Genomic DNA, 21,592 nt, shown 5'->3' with positions numbered 1-21,592 from the left:
GCTGAGCTTATGGTTCAAAGGTTGCATTTATTTGAAGGATCGGCTTTAATAACAAATTCCTCTAAACTTTGCCGTTTAATGTTCTTACTACATTGTGAAACAATTTGCCTAGAGATTAAAGTCACAGTGATGTAGTCAGATTGTCTCAGGAGTGGCCATCTAGCTTACTGGTTCATTGTTGATAGCACAGAAGTGACCACAGGCATGAATCACAGCTGGGCCATTCCAAGTTAATGAGACGTCTCTGTACACAGTCTGGATATGGGGCTCTTATCAGCCTACCCATCTCATATGAGAATGACAAGATGTGCTATTTGGGTCTAGAGGCTTAGAATGCATGAATATATAGCATGTAACGAAGATTAATAAGGGCACACAGTGAAATGTTACTGCATCTAGACAAGTCTCCTGCTTGACATTGAGTCTTCTTTATATCCTCTGCTGACAGTCTCCACCCCTCCCAGTCCCTCCTGCCCCCACCCCCCTGCCTGTCTGTAAAGCTTTACCTGCATGTCTTCCATGGTAGGAATTATACTGGGCCTTATCACACACCTCCCAACTCCTGGATCAGATCTCTGGGACCGGTTTTGAATGTCGCAAAAACAAACAAACAAACAAAAACAAGCATATGTGTGCCTATGTTGCCATCATGATTTCTAAAACATTTTCTATTTGAGCTCTTGGTATAAGCTCCTCCCCCCACCCCCTATGTATGGAATGTTATAAGAGCTGTAAGAGCCCCTATTAAAAATTATTTTGAAAAAACAAAAAATCCTCAATAACGATTTTCTTAACAAAGGGAACCCCGTTTGCACAACGGTTAGGCGCTTATTGCCCCCCACCCCCACCCCTTATAGGGTCAGCAGGTAGAAACAACCTGGAGCTTCACCCAAACAAAGCCTTGGGGGGTCTGTCCCCATGGAGATCACAGCCTAGGAAACCTGTGAGCTCCTCATTCTCCCTCCCTTCACCTGATTACTCCAGCAGGGGCCCTCAAACTGTTTAAACAGGGGGCCAGTTCACTGTCTCTCAGACCGTTGGAGGGTCAGACTATAGTTTAAAAATAAAAAAAACTAAACACATTTCTATGGGCCAAGGACCAGTCGGCTGCTAAGCAGGACAGGCAGCGGTGGCAAAAGCACCTGGTGGTCTGGATAAATGTCGTCGGCGGGGGCTGCATGTATTTTATGACAGCATCCAACAAAGACCTAGGAGCGTGAGGCGTTCACATCATAAGGCCTGGCCTATGGCTTCTGGTGTCTTTTCAGACTTAGAATAAGACTCGGGTTGTTTCTAGGAGTGGTTCTTTAGGAGGGTCGCCAACTAGAGAAAAGCGAATTGAATCAAACTGATGTCACCCTGGAAATCTTAGCCCACGGAGGAAGGGGTCCTAGGGACATACGCTTACGGTCCACCTCGTTGGAACATGCCAACAGGAAGGGCCCTGCGGAATGCTGCCTAAAGGTGGAAAGGCAGAAAGTCCCAGCCATCTCACAGGAGCCACCTCTGCCTGTGTCCTGACTGACACAGGCTTCTCTTAACCTTTACCTGCTACCTGCTCTTTCTCTGGATGTGGTTGGCTGATTGGCACCTATTTTGTTGACAATTGGTTTTTAAAAATTAATTTGGCAGTTGATTTATTTGTCTTTTTTCAGTTACTAGCCAAGGAAAAACTGAAGTGGGTTAAGTCGGGATGGGATGAGGGAAATGGAAAAGGAAGCTTGACTATCGAGTCAAACTTAGTCCCTCAGAACACCTGGGCATCTACTTGAAGTTTCACAGCCACACAAAGCACCTTGCAGTTGGTTTTACAAACAGGTGGAGAGCCCAGGAGACTCGATGTTCAAGTGCTCATGCGTTACCTGAGAGGCTGGCAGTTCAATTGGACCAGGTGCTTCACCAGCACAAGATGTGGTAATCTGCTTTTGAAATGATTTCTAAGTAAAAAAAAAAACAATCCTATAACAGAGTTTTAGAAAATTTCTGGGAAAGGTTGTTTTCATATTTTCTCCTTTATTTTCTTTCTATATTTGGAAAATTGTGGCTAGATTCTAAAACCTCATGTAGGTAAGCAGTAAAAGAACATAATGTGTAATTTCCAACGCTCTCTAATTTATGGCTGCTGCTGTTGTTGCTAGGTGCCTTCAAGTCAGTTCTGACTCATACTGACCCTTTAATTTATCAAGGGAGAAAAACATTAAATATGAAACTCTGTTAAATATGGTCAATTAGTACAATGAGAGGGTTTGAAAGAAAATTACAGTGGTACTGCTAAGGATTCTTGACTCACACAATCCAGAACGATAAACTGCTCAGGACCAATAATGAGAGTAGCTATACCATGAAGGTATGGGGGAGGTGGGGGGGGGGAAGGGGAGAAAGAGGGAATCCAGCGCAATGATTGACATCACACACACACATACACACACACACACACACACACACACACACCCCTGAGGCGGACGAACAACAGAAACATGGGTGAAAAGAGACAGCAGACCGTGCAGAATATGAAAATAAAAATAGTTTCTAACTGATCAAGAGTTCACGATCGAGAAGATAGCTTAAAGGGCCCTGGTGGCTAAACGGTGCAGCAGCACACAGTGTAACCAAAGGCTGCCCCGCAAACCCACTCCCTGGCTCTCGGGGAGAAAGAGCCGGAAGTCTTCTCCCATAAAGGAACTGTGTGGGGCTGCTCTTCTCTGACACACGGGTCATTGAGAGTCCAGATTACTGACGACACCTAGTGAGAGATGAGCACTGCATACTAAGCTTTTAGTTCGAATTGTCTTCTAAGCTGTTTTATTAACAAATGACTATTACTGGAGTTCAACAACAACAACAACAGGATATTATAAATAAACAAATTAAGCATGCAGAGTAAAAATATCGCTCCAAAGCAAACAACACTTAGTGGGGGAAATAAATTAGTGTGTTTTACAGAAAGATTCAAGAATATTAAGAAAAATATTTATTTTCAAACAAAATCACATAACAAAAGTTCAAACCTCATATTGTATCTTCATATTAAGGAAACAGCCATTTGAATGTGTGTATTTCGATGTAAAGAGAGAGGCGAGGTAGTAGCAGAACTAGAAAGGCACTAGAAAAATGACCAAGATTGCATTCAAAGGTGGCCGTTGTTTGTGTTTTGTAAGTCAAACGTGTAGGTTTTCAATCAGAGGCCACGAACTACTACTTCAACTCTCCATGTGTTGTATAATCAGATACTAAACACAGATCCAGACAAAATTGGTGCAGTGCATTAAATCTTTGTTTTCCTATTTTATATGTATCACACAATAATACATTCTATATTGAGAAGGTCTAGCCGCCTGTAAAAGTACATTTCACTCTGCGTTCAAAGTTCTATAAAACAACTAAAGCTTCAGGCCGGGTCTCTGTTTCAGTGCTCCACGCAATGTGATTATGCTGGTCCCCGGGCTCCCTGCACCTCTCAGTGCTAATCTTTCTGGGCTGCTCCGTGACAGGGTGTGCCAGCGATAGCCGTCTGGTCTTAATGTAAGAGCCTAAGAGAACCAAAGGTTCCATTACATTAATATGTTTCTGACCAATTCTACCTTATCTACTTATTCAGCTGAGCCTTAAAACCCAATTAAAATCTAATTTATCTGATCTCTGCATTTTGAACACTATTTGGCAATAAATCTAACAGCCTAGTAGTAACTACATTACTACACATTGTGCCCTGAGGTTTTCTCGATAATACGTTTTAGAAATGGCAAGTGACATTTAAAGCTGCAGCCATCTCTTTGGGGCCTCCTCCACCTCCTCTTAAGAACAATTGCTTTGTCCTTATGCAAAAGTTGCGCCCTGTGATCCCATCCCTGCCGTGTTCCTTCTAATTGTGTGCCCAAATGTGGGGAGAGCACTTGCTTTACTTACATTTTGACTTTCAGAAAATGTCAGATAACAGTTTTCTGACAGCAACATTCTTCCAACACACATGCACGCATGCATGCACACGCACACACACACTCACAAGCACACACACACACACACTATCTTAAGATTTTCCCAATTGTTGGAAAATCTATCATGTTTCAAAGCTATACTGTGAAATTATTTCCTGGGAATGTCCCTCCCCACTACTATGCTTCCGTGTCCCTCAAAATCCACTGCTTTCAGGTCCATTTTGATTCACAGCGACCCTACAAGACAGGGTAGAACGGTCCCGGTGGGATTCCAAGAGTGTAATGTTTCACAGGAGTAGAAAGTCACATTTTTCTTTGAAGGAGTGGCTGGTGGCTTTAAGCCACCAATCTTGCAGTAACATTCTCTTTTAAGTAAAATGTTGAGACTCAAGACCACCCAGACAGAGGTTCTTAGGAAAAAGGGTCCAGGGGTCTCCCCTGGAAAATCAGCTTGTGAAAGCCCTGTGGATCCCAGGGCTGCTCGGACACTCGGGGCTGTCCTGAGTCACGTCCATGACAAATGATTCCTTTGGTTTAGCTTTGTTGAGTTCCTGCTGCTTTACTTTCCGAAACTATAAAAAGCATATGCTATTGCATATCATATATTATTGACTTTCGTTAGGCTCTATAAAACATGTTCTAAAATACATGTTTATCCATATACTTCTGTATCTATAAAAACCTATGCCCACACTCACTTTTACAAAATGCAGGCAGTGAAATAGATGGCAGGGAGCAGGCTCTCCTCTCCCCAACCTACTCCCCTGCTTCTTAGCTCCTGCTTGCTTGGAAAAATAGAGTGGAACTGAGGCCCAACTTTTTTTTTTAAGGACAAAAGCTGTTCCAGGCATTGTCACATATGTTGATATCATTTAACATAAGAAGCTTGGGAAGTAGGTGTTAAACTGATAAAATCTGAGTAACACTGGGCAAGAAAAGTATGTGCATCACTGTGTCATGACTTACATGCCTTCCTGTAATGGGCTCATGCGATGGAGTTCACAAGGCATGCAGAAAGCCCTCGGAAGTGAATGGGAGATCCTGCTGTATCAGTGTTGATCAAAGGCCATCTTCGGGACGACCTGGATGGCGCATTCAGTGCCAGAGAATCATGTAGAGTGAGATATATCCTCTTTTAATTATTATCCAACTCTCCTAATTAGGTTTAGGATAAAAATCTTCCCCTGTTCCTTGTGACTTGAAGTCTTCCTACCATTTTCTAATCTCTGTTTTTAATGGAGGAGCTGGTCTCAGGCAGGTTTCCTTATCGCTTTAGAATTTGATTTTTTTTCATTGCATTTATTTTTTGACTATTTTCTACTGATGTCCCTTTGAGGGGATCATAAGTAATATGCAAGTGACCTCATGACAGGAGCCCTTGGTGGCATAGTTATGCATTGGGCTGCAATCCTAAAGATCAGTAGTTCAAAACCACCAGGTGCTCCTTGGCAGAAAGACGGGGCTTTCTACTCTTATAAAAAGTCGCACTCGCAGAAACTCACAGGTGCAGTTCTACCCACTCCTACACTGTCGGGTTACTATGCGTGGGCAGTGACTCGATGCCAGGAGCTTGATGTTTTGGTTTATAACCTGAATCAACAAAAAAAGGGCACTCAAAAAATCCATAGGCAAATATTATCTTTTAATTCCAGTTTCCATGAGGCGTTCGAAGCCCCTGTTTATACTCGTAAGAGTCCTAGTAGCATACGGGGCTGCTTACAAAATATCGGCAGTTACAATTTATTCTGCAGCTCCATGGGGAAAGATACGGGTATGTGTTTCTGTAACAAGTACCGCCTTCTCTCCGCCCCCACCCCACCTTCGTGCCAGCAAATAATAATAATGTCTATGACCACCCCCTGCAGGGCAGTTCGACATGCGGGTTTACATGCGGTTCCTGTGAGTCAGCATCAGGTGGCAAAGATAACCTTTACACCTTGAAAGGGGAAGGAACTCAAAGCCATTGCAAGTAACTGGAAGACACAGTCATGGAGACGGGGCCGTTCACTGCTTTCAAATTCAGATTGTGCTCCAGATCCAGCGGACAAGACCTAACTTGAAAGCAGGCTGCTTCCTCAAATTTCATTTCTAAGCTTGTTATTTGAAACATGGATGGTAGTTTCCTTTATAAAACCACGATAAATGCTTCTTAGTTTTTCTATCTGAGACACAAATCAAAACAAACAAAGAAATAACAAACTCTGGTGCAGACTGAGGCAAAGCAAGCATGCATTTGTAATTAAAGTAGATTTTAAGAGAAGTCCAACCTAAAGTTATTACAATGCTGATAAGTAAGTAGAATTGAAAACAGAACTGACTAAGAAGCATCCTTGTGTTGCTCCTGAATGTTGGCATATGGGGTTGAAACCAGACTAAGGGGAGACGGTTACAAAAAGGCTTCCAGAGGTTCACGGCTTTGACTGCTGTGTCCAATCCCGCCTTAGAATTCTAAGAAGTACCGCTGCCTCCAGGCCCACTTCCAGGATATTCAGAATGCTTGTTGTTTTGGTAAATGCTCTCATAGGCACAAATGGAGAGCACGACACACCAGACCAAAGCAAACTCACTGGCAGCGCAGCCATTTCCATTATTATCAGCACGGTTGACAGTTCCTGAGACCGGCAATCTTTATGGCTGCAGACAGCCTCATCTCCCGCCAGCAGAGCAGGTGGCGAGTGTGAACCATCAACCTGGCATACAGTAGCCCCAGGTCTAGCCCGCACAGGGCTGCCGGGCTTCTTCGGCATGACAGAGAGAAAAGCAAAAGGCGTGTATAAGGGGGTGACGCAAGAGAACTACAAGCCGTCAAGAACTCTCAAACCCATAGCTCCAAACGACGCTTCAGACCCCCAGTCCCGCCAAGGCTGTGAGACATCACTGACATGAGAAGGCCAGAGGGTGCGAGTGGACAGAGAAGAACATGGTCCCACGAGTCTCCACGAGGGAAGGGAAAGCAACATTAACCAAAGGTGGTCACGTCTGAGAAGGACTGAAAGGCTCCCAGGGGCAGCCTCCCCGCAGTGTCCTCGGAAAGGGGCAGATTAGAGGCAAGGGGTGAGAGGTGGTGCAGGAGAGAAGGGAGGAAGGACCGGCGCAGCCCAGCCGCCAGTCCGAGGAACGGGGCCCCTTATACAGGGTTTCACAGCTGTGCAGATGAGCCTCTATGTTTGCCTCTTAAAAGCTCTCTGTCTTCAAAAACACTCAGCTCTGAAAATCCCCCCAGAGACTACCCTGTAAGGGAAAGGAAAACCCTCGCATGGGGCAGATAAATGGATACAAAGCGAAAGAAGCTTCAGGAACATGGAGGACGCTCTTGTTCTCCCGTGCCCTGGAGCACACGAGTTCCTCCTGCGACCAACGGCTCTGCTGGAGAAAGAGGAGACGTGTTGGCGTCCATCCAGAGTTCCCATCTTGGCAACCCACAGGGAGGTCTACCGGCTCCTACTGGCCTTTGTGGGTCAGGGTTGGAGTTCGGTTGGGGAGTTCTAGTACAGGAGCATACGTGGAGAAAATAGATAGATACCCATGTTTTTCTTTGGATTTAGAATGCACTAAATTGAGTATATTTTTCTTGTAAACCTTTTGAATCTGATGTCTTATTAAAAACCCCGTACCAAATAAAAATAGGCGTTGCGTTTTATTCATTATTAAAGCTCTCTTGTTGCCTGCGAACAGCACCGGCATGCGGATCGCTTAATTAGGCAGCCACGTTTGCAACGCACGAGGCTGCCCTCTGCTGGACACCTGGTTAAACAGACTGAGCAACTGCGACTTGCACTTCATTTTGGTCTCCACGAGTCTGTAAACACATTAACTAAAAATAAGAATTAAAAAACACGACTCGAGGGGGATAAAGTATCTGCAAAGGATAAGAACACAGATGTATTATTTATCACTGCCAGACTTCTGTCAATATGTTTTGGAAAATCATCAGCAAAGCCAAAAAGCAGTTTAGAAGAGCTATTTGCCAAGGGAAGCCATTTCCCATTTCAGTTAGACTTCTGTACTTATATCTTGGTTTCTGTAAAGTGACAACATCACACACACACACAGCAAAGCAAAACAACAACAACAACAACTAATCCACTCTGATCATTGCGCGCAGAGGCTGTGAAACTTTATGGGATCAGAGACAGCCTCATCGTTCTCCTGATGAGAGTGGTTGGTGGGTTTGAACTGCTGACCTTGCTGCCTAACACTTAACCCACTGTGCTTCCACAGATTCTTCTATTTCTAAGGTAGTTGGAGTTAAGACAGGAATATTGAACAAAGCAAAGCAGGCTACACTCGGCTGCTCATGAGATCAACATATTCCTGGATTCTACAATCGAATGAAGTATATTTTATTGAGAAGGAGTAGACTAAAGGATGTAAGTTCTGAAATAGAGTCCAATTTTAACCAGAAGAGATTCTGAATGAAAGTCTCTATATAGGTATTCTTAGACTATGTGCTCTGGGGAGTCCCTGGTCAGGGCAAAAGGTTAAACCCTCAGCTACTAGGCAAAAATATTGGCAAGCATGAGCTCCTCCCATTGCCGGCAGGTCACAGGGCCGTGAAAGCCCGAGGACAGCTCTACTCTGCATCCCTAGGGTTACCATGGGTTAACGTCGAGGGCAGCTAATTTGGTTTTGATTTTATGGGCTGTGGAAAACTCAGAGTCTAAACCACGTTTCTTCCTCCAAATGACTATAATATTAAGAGAGATAAATGAAGCGACAAGGATTTAATGCATGTTTAAACACAGTGGGAGGTCATGCAAAGAACAGAATTCCAGAATCCCGAATACCTGCTGGGCTTTCATTTTAGCTTCATTGTTATATTCAGTTGGTGACATTCTCTCTCTAAAACTCAATTTTGTCATCGAGCAAGATTAAAAATCTCAGTCACGTGGGGTAGTTAGGAAAGTTTGGTTTGATAGCATGTAATCTTCTTGGCATGCAATACATATGTCATTTTTCTTTTATTTTTCCTCTCTTTCCCCACTTCTGTATGGACTACACGGATCTATGTTACATTAGGGGATTTACCCAGTTTACAGAGAGAGTACACAGTAATTATTCATTGGATTGTGGTGGTATTTGTAGTGGTTGTAACATAGAAACCAAAGGCCTTAAAAAGAAAGTAAAAGAACTATAATTATTCGAGATATTCATGTGCAAAGACCTCCAATTACAGCTAACCAAACCTGTGTGCATGCAATCATTTTTGATAGCAGGGAACTAACCTGCAATGACATGTGTACATAAAAAAATAACAAATTAACGCCCCATGAAATACATACTTCATCTCAGAGATCACAAAGATCAGTGCACACTATTACAGTAGACACAATCATGGTCCCTTTTTGTGGGCATCAATAGGGCAGTAAATAGATATTACAGGGCACTCTCATGCCCATGGCATGAGATATGGAGTATAAAATTAAAATGATAGGAAGAATTGGAGTGGCCTACCAAGTTTCTAATTCCATGACCCTCATTAACATTTTTGGAGTCTATTTTATAAGTAAACCTTTCCATAAAAGAATTGATGCGGTTCAACAGTCAATATTTTTTATTACTCTTAAAGGATCAGTTATATGAAAATTTAAAAGCTCACTTTATATTTGATATTGAGGATTACTTTAATATGGTATATTATGTAGCCCACAGTGTCCAAATACCAAATAGAGTATCCATATATGAGTGGGCCATTTATACCACAAAGTTAACCAAGATTTTAAAAACCAAAATCAAAATTAAAATCGACTTCAACATCCCAGAATTTCAAAAGAAAAGAAGGAATCTCACAGACAAATGCTTCAGCATAAGTGGCTGAAAGGTGGCCAAGGCTGTAAGGCAAACACTTTAAAGCATGGTTTCGAATACCCTTAAATGTCAAGTTCACTTATTCTCTCTTCGCTATTACAGATTTAGTGGTTTTTCCTACACCTTTTCTCTTTTGTCTTTGTCTTCTCTTTCTTTTCATATCTGGTATCCTTAAGCTGTATACTAAGCTTTATTATCATAAAACTCTAGTGATGTGTGTTCAGAGCAGGAGAGCATACACTGGAGGCAGGCGGTGAAGAGGCAAACTTTGTTGTGCGTGCTTTCCACTCTGGGTGTGCACCGATTCAACCTCCTCCTCAATCCAAGTGAGTGGAACCAGTAACCACAGACGCCTTTTCACCAGAATGCACTCCAGGGTGCTCACTCTTTTTAAACTAACCTTACAAAATAATCCAGGTTGTGATAGAAGCTAGAGGATCTTTCCGGACAGTCTGTCTATATTCCTGATGTCTTCCAGGTACATTTGTGTCTGAAAAATTAAGCTGATGGATTCTGCGTACCTTGGCCAAGCAAAGAGAAAGACTTTCTTTGGCCAGGCGTTCTCAAATCGCACCGAGGCTAAGAACACTGAGCATAGTAATAGGCTACTTGCTATGTCAACTCTGGGAAGATCTTGGCTTGCATGTCGCAACAGGCTTGATGGCAATGGGTTTGGTTTGGGGATGGGGCGCGTACCCAAGCTTTGTTATTGGTATTATCGTCTGAAAGGTCTAACTCAATAGCTCTCAATTTATCTATAGTGAGAGATGGTTAGATAGTCTGTTTGTTTTCTGCTTGTCTGCTTTCCAAACTTTCATCCACTGCAGATTAATCAATTTTAACAAAATTCAGTGAAATTACAATTATAAAGTGAATCTACTTAAGTTTCTAAATGCCATTCTTTTTGTATTTATATTGTGTATCATGGTAATAGTTTGTTGAATGTCTCTGGTTTTCAGATGATGTTCTAAAGAATAGAGGACAGTGTAAGTTATGACAAAATAATAATTTATAAATTATCAAGGGTTCATGAGGGAGGGGGAAATGGGGAGGGAGGGGGAAAATGAGGAGCTGATGCCAGGGGCTTAAGTGGAGAGCAATTGTTTTGAGAATGATGAGGGCAATGAATGTACAAATGTGCTTAACAAAATTTATGTATGTATGGATTGTGATAAGAGTTGTACAAGCTCCTAATAAAATGATTTTTAAAAAAGAACTGTTTAGAAAAAAAATTGAGGTACAAATCGATGAACCTATTTGTACCATAAAGAGTTTCATTCAGCATGATATTGGAATTACTCATTCAATTTAATATAAATTATGTGATCAAAATCAACATATATAAATGGTCATATTTTCAATTTTTTAGTTAACAAGTCAAATGTATGAAGATTGAATAAAGGAGCAAATTCCATCTCTAACTACTCCACGAAAAAGCAGCTAAGTAGGTTCCAACAATGTGACGCCGACTACCTTCAATGGGAATGCATTTTATATTCTTTGAAATAAAATGTTGGTCACCTTCATCCGTGTGGAAACTATCATATTACAACTGGATCTTCAGACAAAAGGGCCCACATGATGAGTTTCTCATGGTAGCCTGAGGAAATAGCAGTGCCAGTGTAACCTGCAAGAAAACTTTCTCAGGGTCATTCTCACTGACTAAGAGGCCAATGTCTTCAGAAAGTCTGTATTGATGATCAAAATTAAAGGACACGCAGTCCAAAAGGGGTGTTCCATCATGAGGGTTTCACCACAACGAAACACTAACTAGACAGCCAGTCAGTTCTCCAGGGGAACCACAGTCTGGCAGTCAGTACCATCTCCAAGATCAAAGGCAATATCTGGAGACCCTACAGTCATGGCAGCAAAAGAGAAGCCGAAGAGCCTTCCTCAGTAAATATAGAGGTGTCTACAAGTCGTATTGCTTATCTTTGCAAGGCAGAATCACCACATCTTAGCCAGATTCTTGCAATTTAAGCCCCCAACTCAACTTGATTCTAGTGGATCTGTAAGATAGTTCTGTAAAAACCTAATAAATAAGGAAGATGAAGTTGCATATTATTTCTATTCTGCTCATCTCAGAGCTCAAAATTTTCGCTCACTGTTTAACATAGCCTCCTGTAGAAAATTAATGGAATAAAACCTGGATAAGAAGCTTGGGGGGGGGTATTCAGTTTGCTTTGATGATGGTTGGAGCAAACCAAGACCCACGGATTCTCTTCTTTACAATGGAGTGGGGGAAGCCCTCCAGGCTGCGAGAAACTTCAAGTGTCTGACTCACTTATTATTCCCTCGCAATGACATTTCTCCTCAATGTTCATGAATACCAGGGCAGTGCATGATCCAGTAACCCATTCCCTAATCTTCCAAATAAAATATCACTGTCATTGAGTCGTTTCTGACTTATTGTGATTCTGCAGGACAGGGTAGCAATGCCCTGTGGGTTTCCAAATTCATAGCTCTTAACAGGAATAGAAAGTCTGCTCAATCTCCCAAGGAGCCACTGGTAGTTTCAAACTGCTGACCTTGTGGTTAGCAGCCCAACATGGGATCTCTACACCACCAGGGCTCCGTTCAGTAGCCTTTCAGGAAGATTATAGTGCCTCAGATGATAGACTATTTTGGACCACTCTGGGAACTGGAACAATTATATTGAGAACAAGTATGTTTCCTGTGACCCAGCACACTCCATTAAACTATTTAGAATATGCTTGGTTTTGCTTGTAAGAAATTTTTAATATTTTAAAACAGCTGTTTCCCCTCCCTTTATTTTAAAAATTCCAGTTCCTTATATCTCACTAATTCCAGTTTCTGAAGTTTAGAAACCCTGACGGCACAGTAGCTAAGTGTTAAGCATTAAACAAAAGGTTAATGGTTTAAACACACCAGCTTCAAGATGAAAGAGAGATGTTGCCATCTGTTTCCATAGCCGCCTCTGAGACCGTATGGGGAGGAGCTCCTCGGTCCCACGCGGTCATTATGACTTGGAATTCACTTGACAATAGCAGTTTTTGTTGTTTTATTTTCATTTGCTGAAGTTTACCACCAGAAAATTTGCTCTGCAATCAATTTACTGGACAGTTTTGGGTACAGCTAATTACTACTTAGTTCTGAATCCACCTGCAATCAAGTTAATGCCAACTCATAGCAACTTTGTGGGATAGTGTAGAGCTGCCCATGTGGGTTTCTGAGCCTGTAACTCTCTCCTAGAAGAGAAAGGTATGTCTCTCTTCTGATGGGCCGGTGGTTTCAAACAGCTACCCTTGAGGTGAGCAGCCCAACCCAGAACCACCATGCCATGAGGACTCCCAAAATGTCGCTAGACCTTCTCATAAAGAGCATTAAAATTGACTTAATGGTTTGGCTGGAACACCAACATCTATCATGTCTCACTTTGAAAGGAAAGATGAAGGTCACCCTTACATGGCTTGCACTTAAAAAATCCAAATAGGTTTGTAGTGATTACCAAATCTTTATAGAATCGCAAGCCATGGTCTACATTTGTATCTGTTTTATTAGTATAAAAGAGATGGTAAAACCCAAGATCAGGAATGTGGTAGCTGCGGCCATGTTTCCAGCACTGGTTGTGTAGTATCATGAAACAAGAGGTCCGAATCTCCCAGTTGAGATCTGAGATGAGATTGAGAAGGGTTGATCTCTGTTAAGTAAGTCTGCATATACATAAACTGCTGGGTAGACTCAATCTCTATCATCTCTGTCACCTATGTTAAATGAAGATGGCCCAGGATAACTGGATATGGGGCAGACACACCATGTTCCTCATGGAGAGATAGGCAGTAATCCCAGTCTCACAGAAAATATATATCAAATTTGATCTGAATCAGATGCATCGTAACCAACAGAGCATTTCCCACTATCATCTTATGAATAAATGTGTATACAATGTAGATATTTTAAATCAATGAATGAACAAAGTCCTATATTTCTGGATGCCACAAGGATAATTTCTTTGACGGTACAGATAGCGGCACACTGACAGTGTTGAGAAGAGTCTTTGGGACATAACTGTGTGCCAAATAAAGATGTGAATCCTGCTGACTAGTAGAGGTGCTATTTCTATTAGTAGACCCTGGGAATGGTTCATTTGCTTAGGTGACCTTTAATCACTTACATCTCAAAACCTAGGGTATCAGGTCCAAACCCAGGGCTCAGGAGGAAAGACTGCAACACACTTCATACTAAGAAGCTTTGACATCTGTGGAAGATAAATCAAATATACTAATGATCGGCTGTGTGAATATAAAACTCAGTAGTTGAAGCCAAATATTTGTGTGTGATATAATATGATAAAAACCAGGCTTTTAAAAACTCTTAAATGCTTGAGGTGGGGGCTATAATTATTGTCGATAAGCTTGATCATCCCCAAATCAAGGGCATTTTAGTTGGCTAAATAATAAAACTAGTTTTGCTTTTTTTCTTCCATAGCATCTCCTCACAAACGAGCATTAAAAATCAGTCATCAGGCTATCTCAAATGTTGCACCTGAAATTGATTATTCCCCTTTTTATTCCCACTGCCTTTTTCCTAGTTCAAACTCTTTCAAATCTATTTGGACTCTTGTTGAGACTTTAAAGACCAGCCTTCATAGCTCCCAACAGCTAGTGAACTCTTCAAAGCCCCTCTCCACTGCCAGCTGAGCAGCTGTTTCCAGGCCCGGCATGCTGTCGGTAGGGGGCTGCCAAGTCCATTTCCAATCACAGGCAGCCCGCACACAAGAGGCTGCAACTTGCAGGCAATGGTTTCTGAAGGGCAGTAATTTACAGGAACCATGGCTTTCCCCTAGGGAGCTGCTGGGTGGGTTCAACCAGTCAAACTTTCCTTTAGCACCCAACTCCTTAATGTTTGCACCGCCATGCCTCCTTACACACAGCATTCAATAAACAAACAAATAAAAAACACCACTACCAAAGGGATAGGACAGAGCAGAACTGTCCTCCAGAGTTTCTGAGGTCGGAAATACCTTACAGAAGCTGACTCCCTTCTCTTTCTCCCGTGGATCAGTTGGTGGGCTTAGATTGCCTTGATTTACTCATTGTACCACAAGTGGTCCATTACACATGCAGAGGTAAGTTACCCGATATTGCTCACATCTTAAAATCAAAACAAAATTCAGCAAAACAACTGCTAATAAACATCTTATTACCGACCCAAAATGTGTCTATTTCTCAATCCTTCAATAATCTAATCTCAGCCTTCTCTAGCAATCTTCTTTCTTTCCCTTCTATGTATTGAAGACCCTGTCTTTGAATCAAACTGGCCCGCTCATTGACTCCGAGGGTCCCAGAGCATCTCTATAATTAATTGTGCTTCTAGGCACTCCACCCACCTCACGTGCTCTCTCCTTATTTTAATTCTCTATCCCTACACACTTTCTAATTCCCCCAGGCTCTGCTTCTGCTAGGATAATTCAGCAGATCGGTGCAGCCGGCTCTCTTCCCATCCTGATTCATATATTCCTAGCTCTATACTGTTTTGTTTTTCATTTGGATTTGGAAGGAATCAAAAAACGTCTTCTAAGACATATTTGCTGTCAACAAGTCAATGCCAACTCCTCGTGACCCTGCAGGACAAGGTGGAGTTGCTCTGTGGGTTTCTGAGACTGTTACTACTCATTATGGGAGGAAAAAGCCTTGTCTTTCTCCTGTTGAGTGACTTGTGGTTTCGAACTGATAACCTCGTGTTTACCAATGTGTAACCCACTATGTAACCACTCGGCAACCAGGGCTCCTTGTTGGTGCTACAAAAGAAGCACCCATCCTACTGCACACTATTCCACACCCATAGAGCTCAGCATAAATTACATTATCACTGACACTAAATAAAACCACTTTATTTTCAGTTTTACATGCTTACTGCTAAATTTTATTTTCAAAAGACTGATATTTCCATTTCTCTTGGCATGAAGCAGTCTTACAACAAATACTAAACAACTCAAGATTTTACATAAGTGAAAAATCTTATCCTTAACTTCCAGTTAGCATTTCCTTTTTGTGTTAAAGTAAACACAGGACTTGGCTTTACCCCTCAACCAATGGGTAAGTATTAGTTCTGCTAAACTGAATTGATTTAATTCCTTATGTCCGTAAAGGGTAGGAAAGACCTCTAATCCATCTACAGCCCTCGGGGAAGAAAATTTTACACTGTACAGAACATAAAAAGGAAGCTGTTTCAGAACATTCTGATTTCTGCTGAAAAATAGTATGTTTTTATTTTTCTGCAAGTTAGATAGTAATATTTTGTAAAGGAGCTGTGAAATGATAGATGTCTTCCCCGTGCTGACCAGAGAGCCGCTCTCAGTCTGGAGGCATGGCCTACGGTCAGAGGGGAGGGCTGGTAGAAGAAGACTGGTGGGGGGTATGTCCCACCAGGGACCGCTGAGAAACTCAGGGCCGACCACAAGTGGCCAGGTCCCTTTTCCCGGGTGTGGAGAGATTTCACAGAGCTAGTATAAACCCGACCAAGCCAGACCAGAGCATAGGGTCTTTGGGCACCTGAGTGCTTCAGAACAAATCTGCCCGTTTTCAAAGTGCTGGACTTCTGTACCTTATCGCACTCTTCAGAGTCATCACTAGAATCACAGGTTGCCTAGACACCCAAATAATTCATCCCTCACAGTGAGCCTGCGTGTCAATTGTCTGACTCTTTCAGACAGAAGTCTCAAGGGTCTGAATAAAGCACATCACTAGATTTCAAAAACTCTATCTTACCAAGGGGTGTTTTCCACATCGATTTGTACCTTAAAACCATTATTTAATTTCTTTACTATCAAAGTTAGGGAGCCAAGAGTCACACTCATTCCGGCCTTTTGCTCAGACATGACCGCAGGCCCTTCAGTGGCAGAGATATAGGAAATGCAATCTCAAAACAATACTGTAGCTAAATGGGTATTTTTATTCTCCTTTAAGAATATAATCCCGTGTTCAAACTATGTACAATTTGTTGTTAAATAATATTTGTTTTTATGAGAATTTTTGGTGAATGATTTTAATTTGTAGAAAAGTTTTAAGTAAATGTCATGCTAATAAGCAGCATACTTAAGGGATCTATCATAAGAACTTCCCTAATGATTGTTATGAATATTAAACACTCCATGTATATTTCTCTTACTAATACTTTTGACTACTACATGTGAATTTTGTTCCCCCCGGAAAGATACAAATTTATTAATATCTCTGGTTTAAATTAAATTATTCAGCCTTTTACCTGAAAAAAATTCTAATGATATAAAAATGTAAGTGCCAGACTTATGTGTAAGATAACAGCACAGAAAAAAAGTCTTAAAGAGTATAATACAAAACTTAAACTTAATTGACTTAGAGTAGCCTTTGGAAAACAAAGCAATTTATGTGAAAATTCCATTTACCTGATCCTTGCAATGAACAAATATTGTAGCTTCCACAATATTGAGAGTGTCTTTCAAAACCAGCAAATTCTAAGAAGATGATGGTTGAAATAATAATGTTGGGTTCAGTTAGTTGACCTAGTGGTGTGACTTATCACATTTGTAACTATTTGTGATGATTATAACTTATTATACTTGTAACTATTTGTAATCATGATGAATCAATAACTGCGTGCAATAGCAGAAAGTATCAATTAGGGAGCCCCGAGGGCACTGTTGACTAAGCAGTGCCCTGTTAATCGTGGTTCAAAGCCACCAGCCTCACAGAGGGAGAAGGAAGCCATCTGTTCCCACCAGTCATTTAAAACGCCCAAAGATGGCTTGATCGCTGTGTAATAAATGTTCTGTCTTTATGTCTACCCTACAGAAGCAACAAACACAACTTCCAATGGCACACATTCTTCGAAGTCTAAATTGAAACCATTAACTATAACATTTTTTTAAATTTTGGAATGGCGTATACACTCAGATGCAACAAAGTGCCCAACTCAAATGGACTCTCCTGAGCTTTATTCCAACACATTATTTCTCACCTCCTCTCTCACTCCAAACCCTCAACTCACTTTGAAAATGTGCTGTGATCATCTGAGCTCATGCTATCTCTTGAGTCAAGTAGGGTGCAAAACAACCCACGCTCCTGGACAGAGTTAAAGGAACCTCTCCCTGCACTGCCTCAGAGAGATAGAAACAACAGCAGAATCCAAGGTGCCCCAGAGGAAGGCAGATCCGCCCACACATTGATCGCGGCTCTTCTCTGAAACTCCTTTTAAAAGACCATCAAGCAATTGTCTTTAAAATAAAACAAACAACTTATTTTATTGGGAATTAGGTGAAGATTTACAGAGAAGACCATATTTTGATATTCAACAATTCACAAATCTTTTGAGTCAACTTATCTATTGCAATCTACTATCACTTATCCCACTTCCTGTATTTCCCGTGTTATGGTAAAGCCACCAGTCACTAGATTGCCTCTACCACACCAAGCTGCAGGGAGCTAGAGTTTAATTTGCAGGAAAAAGGTAAAAGAAAGATCCTTGCATGGACCAAGAATTCATGAAACACTCACACGTTGCAGCTACTGTCACCAATGCCTTTTACAAGGCTGAGCCTCGATTCAAAGGTTGAAGCCACAAGAGTAGGTGTTGTCGGGAAAAACCAAACCAAACAAACAAACAAAGCAAGGCTACGTTTCCTTCTTCAGTAACATCCTCTTCCAATCCTCTCTCTAAGAAGTTCCGAAAGTTGTCCCTGAAGCCGTCTAATTTCTTACAGATCCAACAGACTTCTGTTAGTGTCTCTGAGATGCTTGCCGAAAAAAGATTTCTTTAGAGTCTACCATTCAATGAACCCCCAAAAGATCAAAAGGAATTTTAGAGAACAAGTAGATGTTACATGTCAAATGGCTTTAGAGAGAAAGAAAGAAAAATCAGGAACACAGTGTTCTAACTCCACTAAAATATGAAACTATGGAATGGAGTGGAAGGCACCCAAGAATGGTGCCGAAAGACACCAGAAGACCTGAGTTCCAATGTCATTTGTGATTATGTGACCTTGAGAATGTCCGTCACCATTTGTTTTTTCACAAACAGCTGTATTACATTTTTGCCTACATGACTTGATATCATGTAGAAAGCAGCAAGTTTAGGAAAATGGGTGTCGATCACTGGAGAATCATGCGAAATCTAAAAGATAAAAATAAAAGTCGGGATGTGTGGAGGTTACTTGTATGGGCTCAGTTAGTTAGACTCGGTTCCAACTAATTTTGCCTAGCATGAGACCATTCTGTTCCATAAATCCATGCAATGCAATGGGATGCAATCACATTCCATAATTCAACTGACTATAATATCATGTAATTTACCAGTCAGGTGAAGAAGTATCCAGCCAGCCTCCAGACCAGGGATTCTGACCTTGGCACACCTCTCAATCCCATGAGCTACCTGGAGGATCCCTGTTTCCTCTTGACCTACAGCCTGTAGCGACGCCTTCCTTGCAATATCAAGAGTGAGTCTCCCCCCCGCCCCAAGAGTCCTCTCTCATATTTTAATACATACCCATTGGCACTGTTTCTCTAGAAAACTCTCAGGCAGGAAGAGATGTAATTTTATTGGTGCTATAAATAAGCAAAAGATAAAATAATAGATGAGGATAAAGGGGCAAAGTGAAATGATAATAAGCACACACTAATATTAAGAGTGAAAATAAAAATCCCAGGTCTAAACTAAAAGGAAACTCAAAGGATGTCTTTATTTGTATGTCTGGTACGTACAGCAGCAAGTCCCTTTTCCAGAGGATCCGTGAGTCTGTGTTTTCAGGGATCAAACGTGAAATTAGCCACCTGATTGCAGTCTGCTCCACTGAACCCCGACCACCCTAGCGTGCAGACTGAAAAAGAAAAATGCTCAATGTTGTCTTCAGGTGGAAACGGCGAAAACATTGAATCTGCAAAAGTCTTCAATTAGTTCTTGGCAAGAGTTGAGGAGGTGATTGAGAGGCTGAAGATGAAAGAGCAAATGCCACTTTGAAATGTGATGGAGAAACACAATGAAAAGACAAATAATAATAACAGTCTTTGAATCTAATCATGTTCATTAAGTTGGGCGGTTTCACATCTGCCTCATCCAAAGCTGGCACCGAATTTGATGCATGAGCATCTCTTAGAAAACTCACTAAAACACACAGAACCCTAAATCTGAAGTGGGTGACACGCTGCGCTACTAACCCAAAGACCAGCAGTTTTAAACCATCAGTGGTGCTGTGAGAGAAATAGGAAGTTTTCTACTCCCAAAGAGATGGACAGTTTCAAACCCCACGGGGACAATTGCACCAGTTCTACTCTGTCCTGTCGGGTGACTGGGAGTCGGCATGGACTCCAGGCCCATGAGCGGGGCTTGAGGGCTGGTCTTTGGAGATCACATGGCCGTAGGACTAGGGCAGGACCCGTGGAATAGCGTGTGTCTAGAGCTGGTGAAATGATTCTAATATGTAGATGTTTAAGAACCTCTATGTGGGTCCAGCGAAATTGTGCTTCCTCTTAGAAACCATGGCTGAGAATAGTAACCCGAAGAAGTCAGATCCAAAGGTCATGGCAAGGTACCACTCTGACCTGTTGCTATCCACAGCCCAGCTGGCGTGGGTCGTCTCACGTGCACTCAGCAATGAAGCTGTGAAGAAAGATGACTGTAAATAACCATCTGGGAGGCTGAAGATGGGAGTGTGGGCACTTACTGAGCACAGACTCCCCTGCAGGATGATAAACTATCTTTGTTTTTTTAATGATTTTATTGGGGGCTCTTATAACACTTATCACAATCCATCCATCCATTCATCCATCCATCCATCCATCCATCCATCCATCCATCCATCCATCCATCCATCCATCCATTGTGTCAAGCAAATTTGTACATCTGTTGCCATCATTTTCAAACATTTTATTTCTACTTGAGCCCTTGGTATGAGCCCATTTCTCCCTCCCCACCCCTCCCTCATGAACCCTTGATAAGTGATTTTTTTTTCTATGTCTGAAACCAACCCATGAGAGGGAGGGAGGTACCAGACTTCAACCCGGCGTGCCACGACAAGAATACAACATACTGGCATGAAGCAGGGAATCAAAAGAGAGGTGTGCAGGGTCGACCCTAATCCCAACAATGTGGACTTCCCCCCCTTCCCCACAAAGAATGTATTTCAGAAGACAGCACTTAAGCTACAGCTCAGGGAGACGGGCACTTCTGATCAGAGCACAGGGGAGCAAATGAAGAAGGAAGGAGAGAGAGTGGAAAGCATGCTGGCTCACCAAGCCCCGAGGATGATATTCCTGCTCAGAACACCCAATGCACAGAGAGGACCAGAGAGCCAGCCCTACCACAAGACACGATGTCCCTCATTGACCCAGAACACTTCAGGGGACAACACTGGAGACACCGTGCGGGAATTGTGCCCGATCTGATCTACTATATGGTGAAATACACGAAGGCCATGAAACAGAGCAGCAAGGGGAGCAAAGCAACGAAGTCCCCGGGGAACACCAAAAATAGCCTTTGGGACCAGGGGGTGGCACTGCATCAGACTCTACCAGAAAACACTCCTAAAAGTCAACAAACAGACCTGGAACTATTCATAGGCTTTTCTTTTTTTTGTAGTTGGTCTTTTTGCTGTTGCTGGTTGTGGTGATTTTGTTTTCTTTTGTTGTTTTCTCTGTCTTGTTTTTATGCTTATTATTGTCTCTGCACATCTATTAGATAAGACAGGCGGGATAAACAATCTGGAGGAAAAAACAACAGGAAATGGAAGAAGGGGAGGTGGGGGGAAGTAAGGGAAGAGCCAAATAATCCAGGAACAAGGGAACCATAACTGATTGATGAGAGGAGGGCGTAGGATGCATGGTGGGGCTGGATCAGGGACAATGAAGTCAAAAGAA

General features: G+C 42.1%; 1 protein-coding gene across 4 annotated transcripts in view; it reads right to left on the bottom strand.

Moving 5' to 3' along the window:
- Positions 1 to 21,592, bottom strand: part of CTNNA2 (catenin alpha 2) — a 1,186,106-nt gene that overhangs the window by 829,638 nt on the left and 334,876 nt on the right. Inside the window, exon 7 of one of the 4 annotated variants that reach the window (XM_075562525.1) lies at positions 5,452 to 5,462. The exons of the other annotated variants lie outside the window; for them this stretch is intronic. Within the exon in view, the coding sequence (XP_075418640.1) occupies positions 5,452 to 5,462 (11 nt within the window). The remainder of the gene's footprint in view (positions 1 to 5,451; positions 5,463 to 21,592) is intronic. 4 annotated transcript variants of the gene reach the window in all.

The sequence above is a fragment of the Tenrec ecaudatus genome, chromosome 11, assembly GCF_050624435.1.
Source record: "Tenrec ecaudatus isolate mTenEca1 chromosome 11, mTenEca1.hap1, whole genome shotgun sequence".
NCBI classification, from domain to species: Eukaryota; Metazoa; Chordata; class Mammalia; order Afrosoricida; family Tenrecidae; genus Tenrec; species Tenrec ecaudatus.
This window is presented reverse-complemented; position numbering and strand designations above follow the sequence as displayed.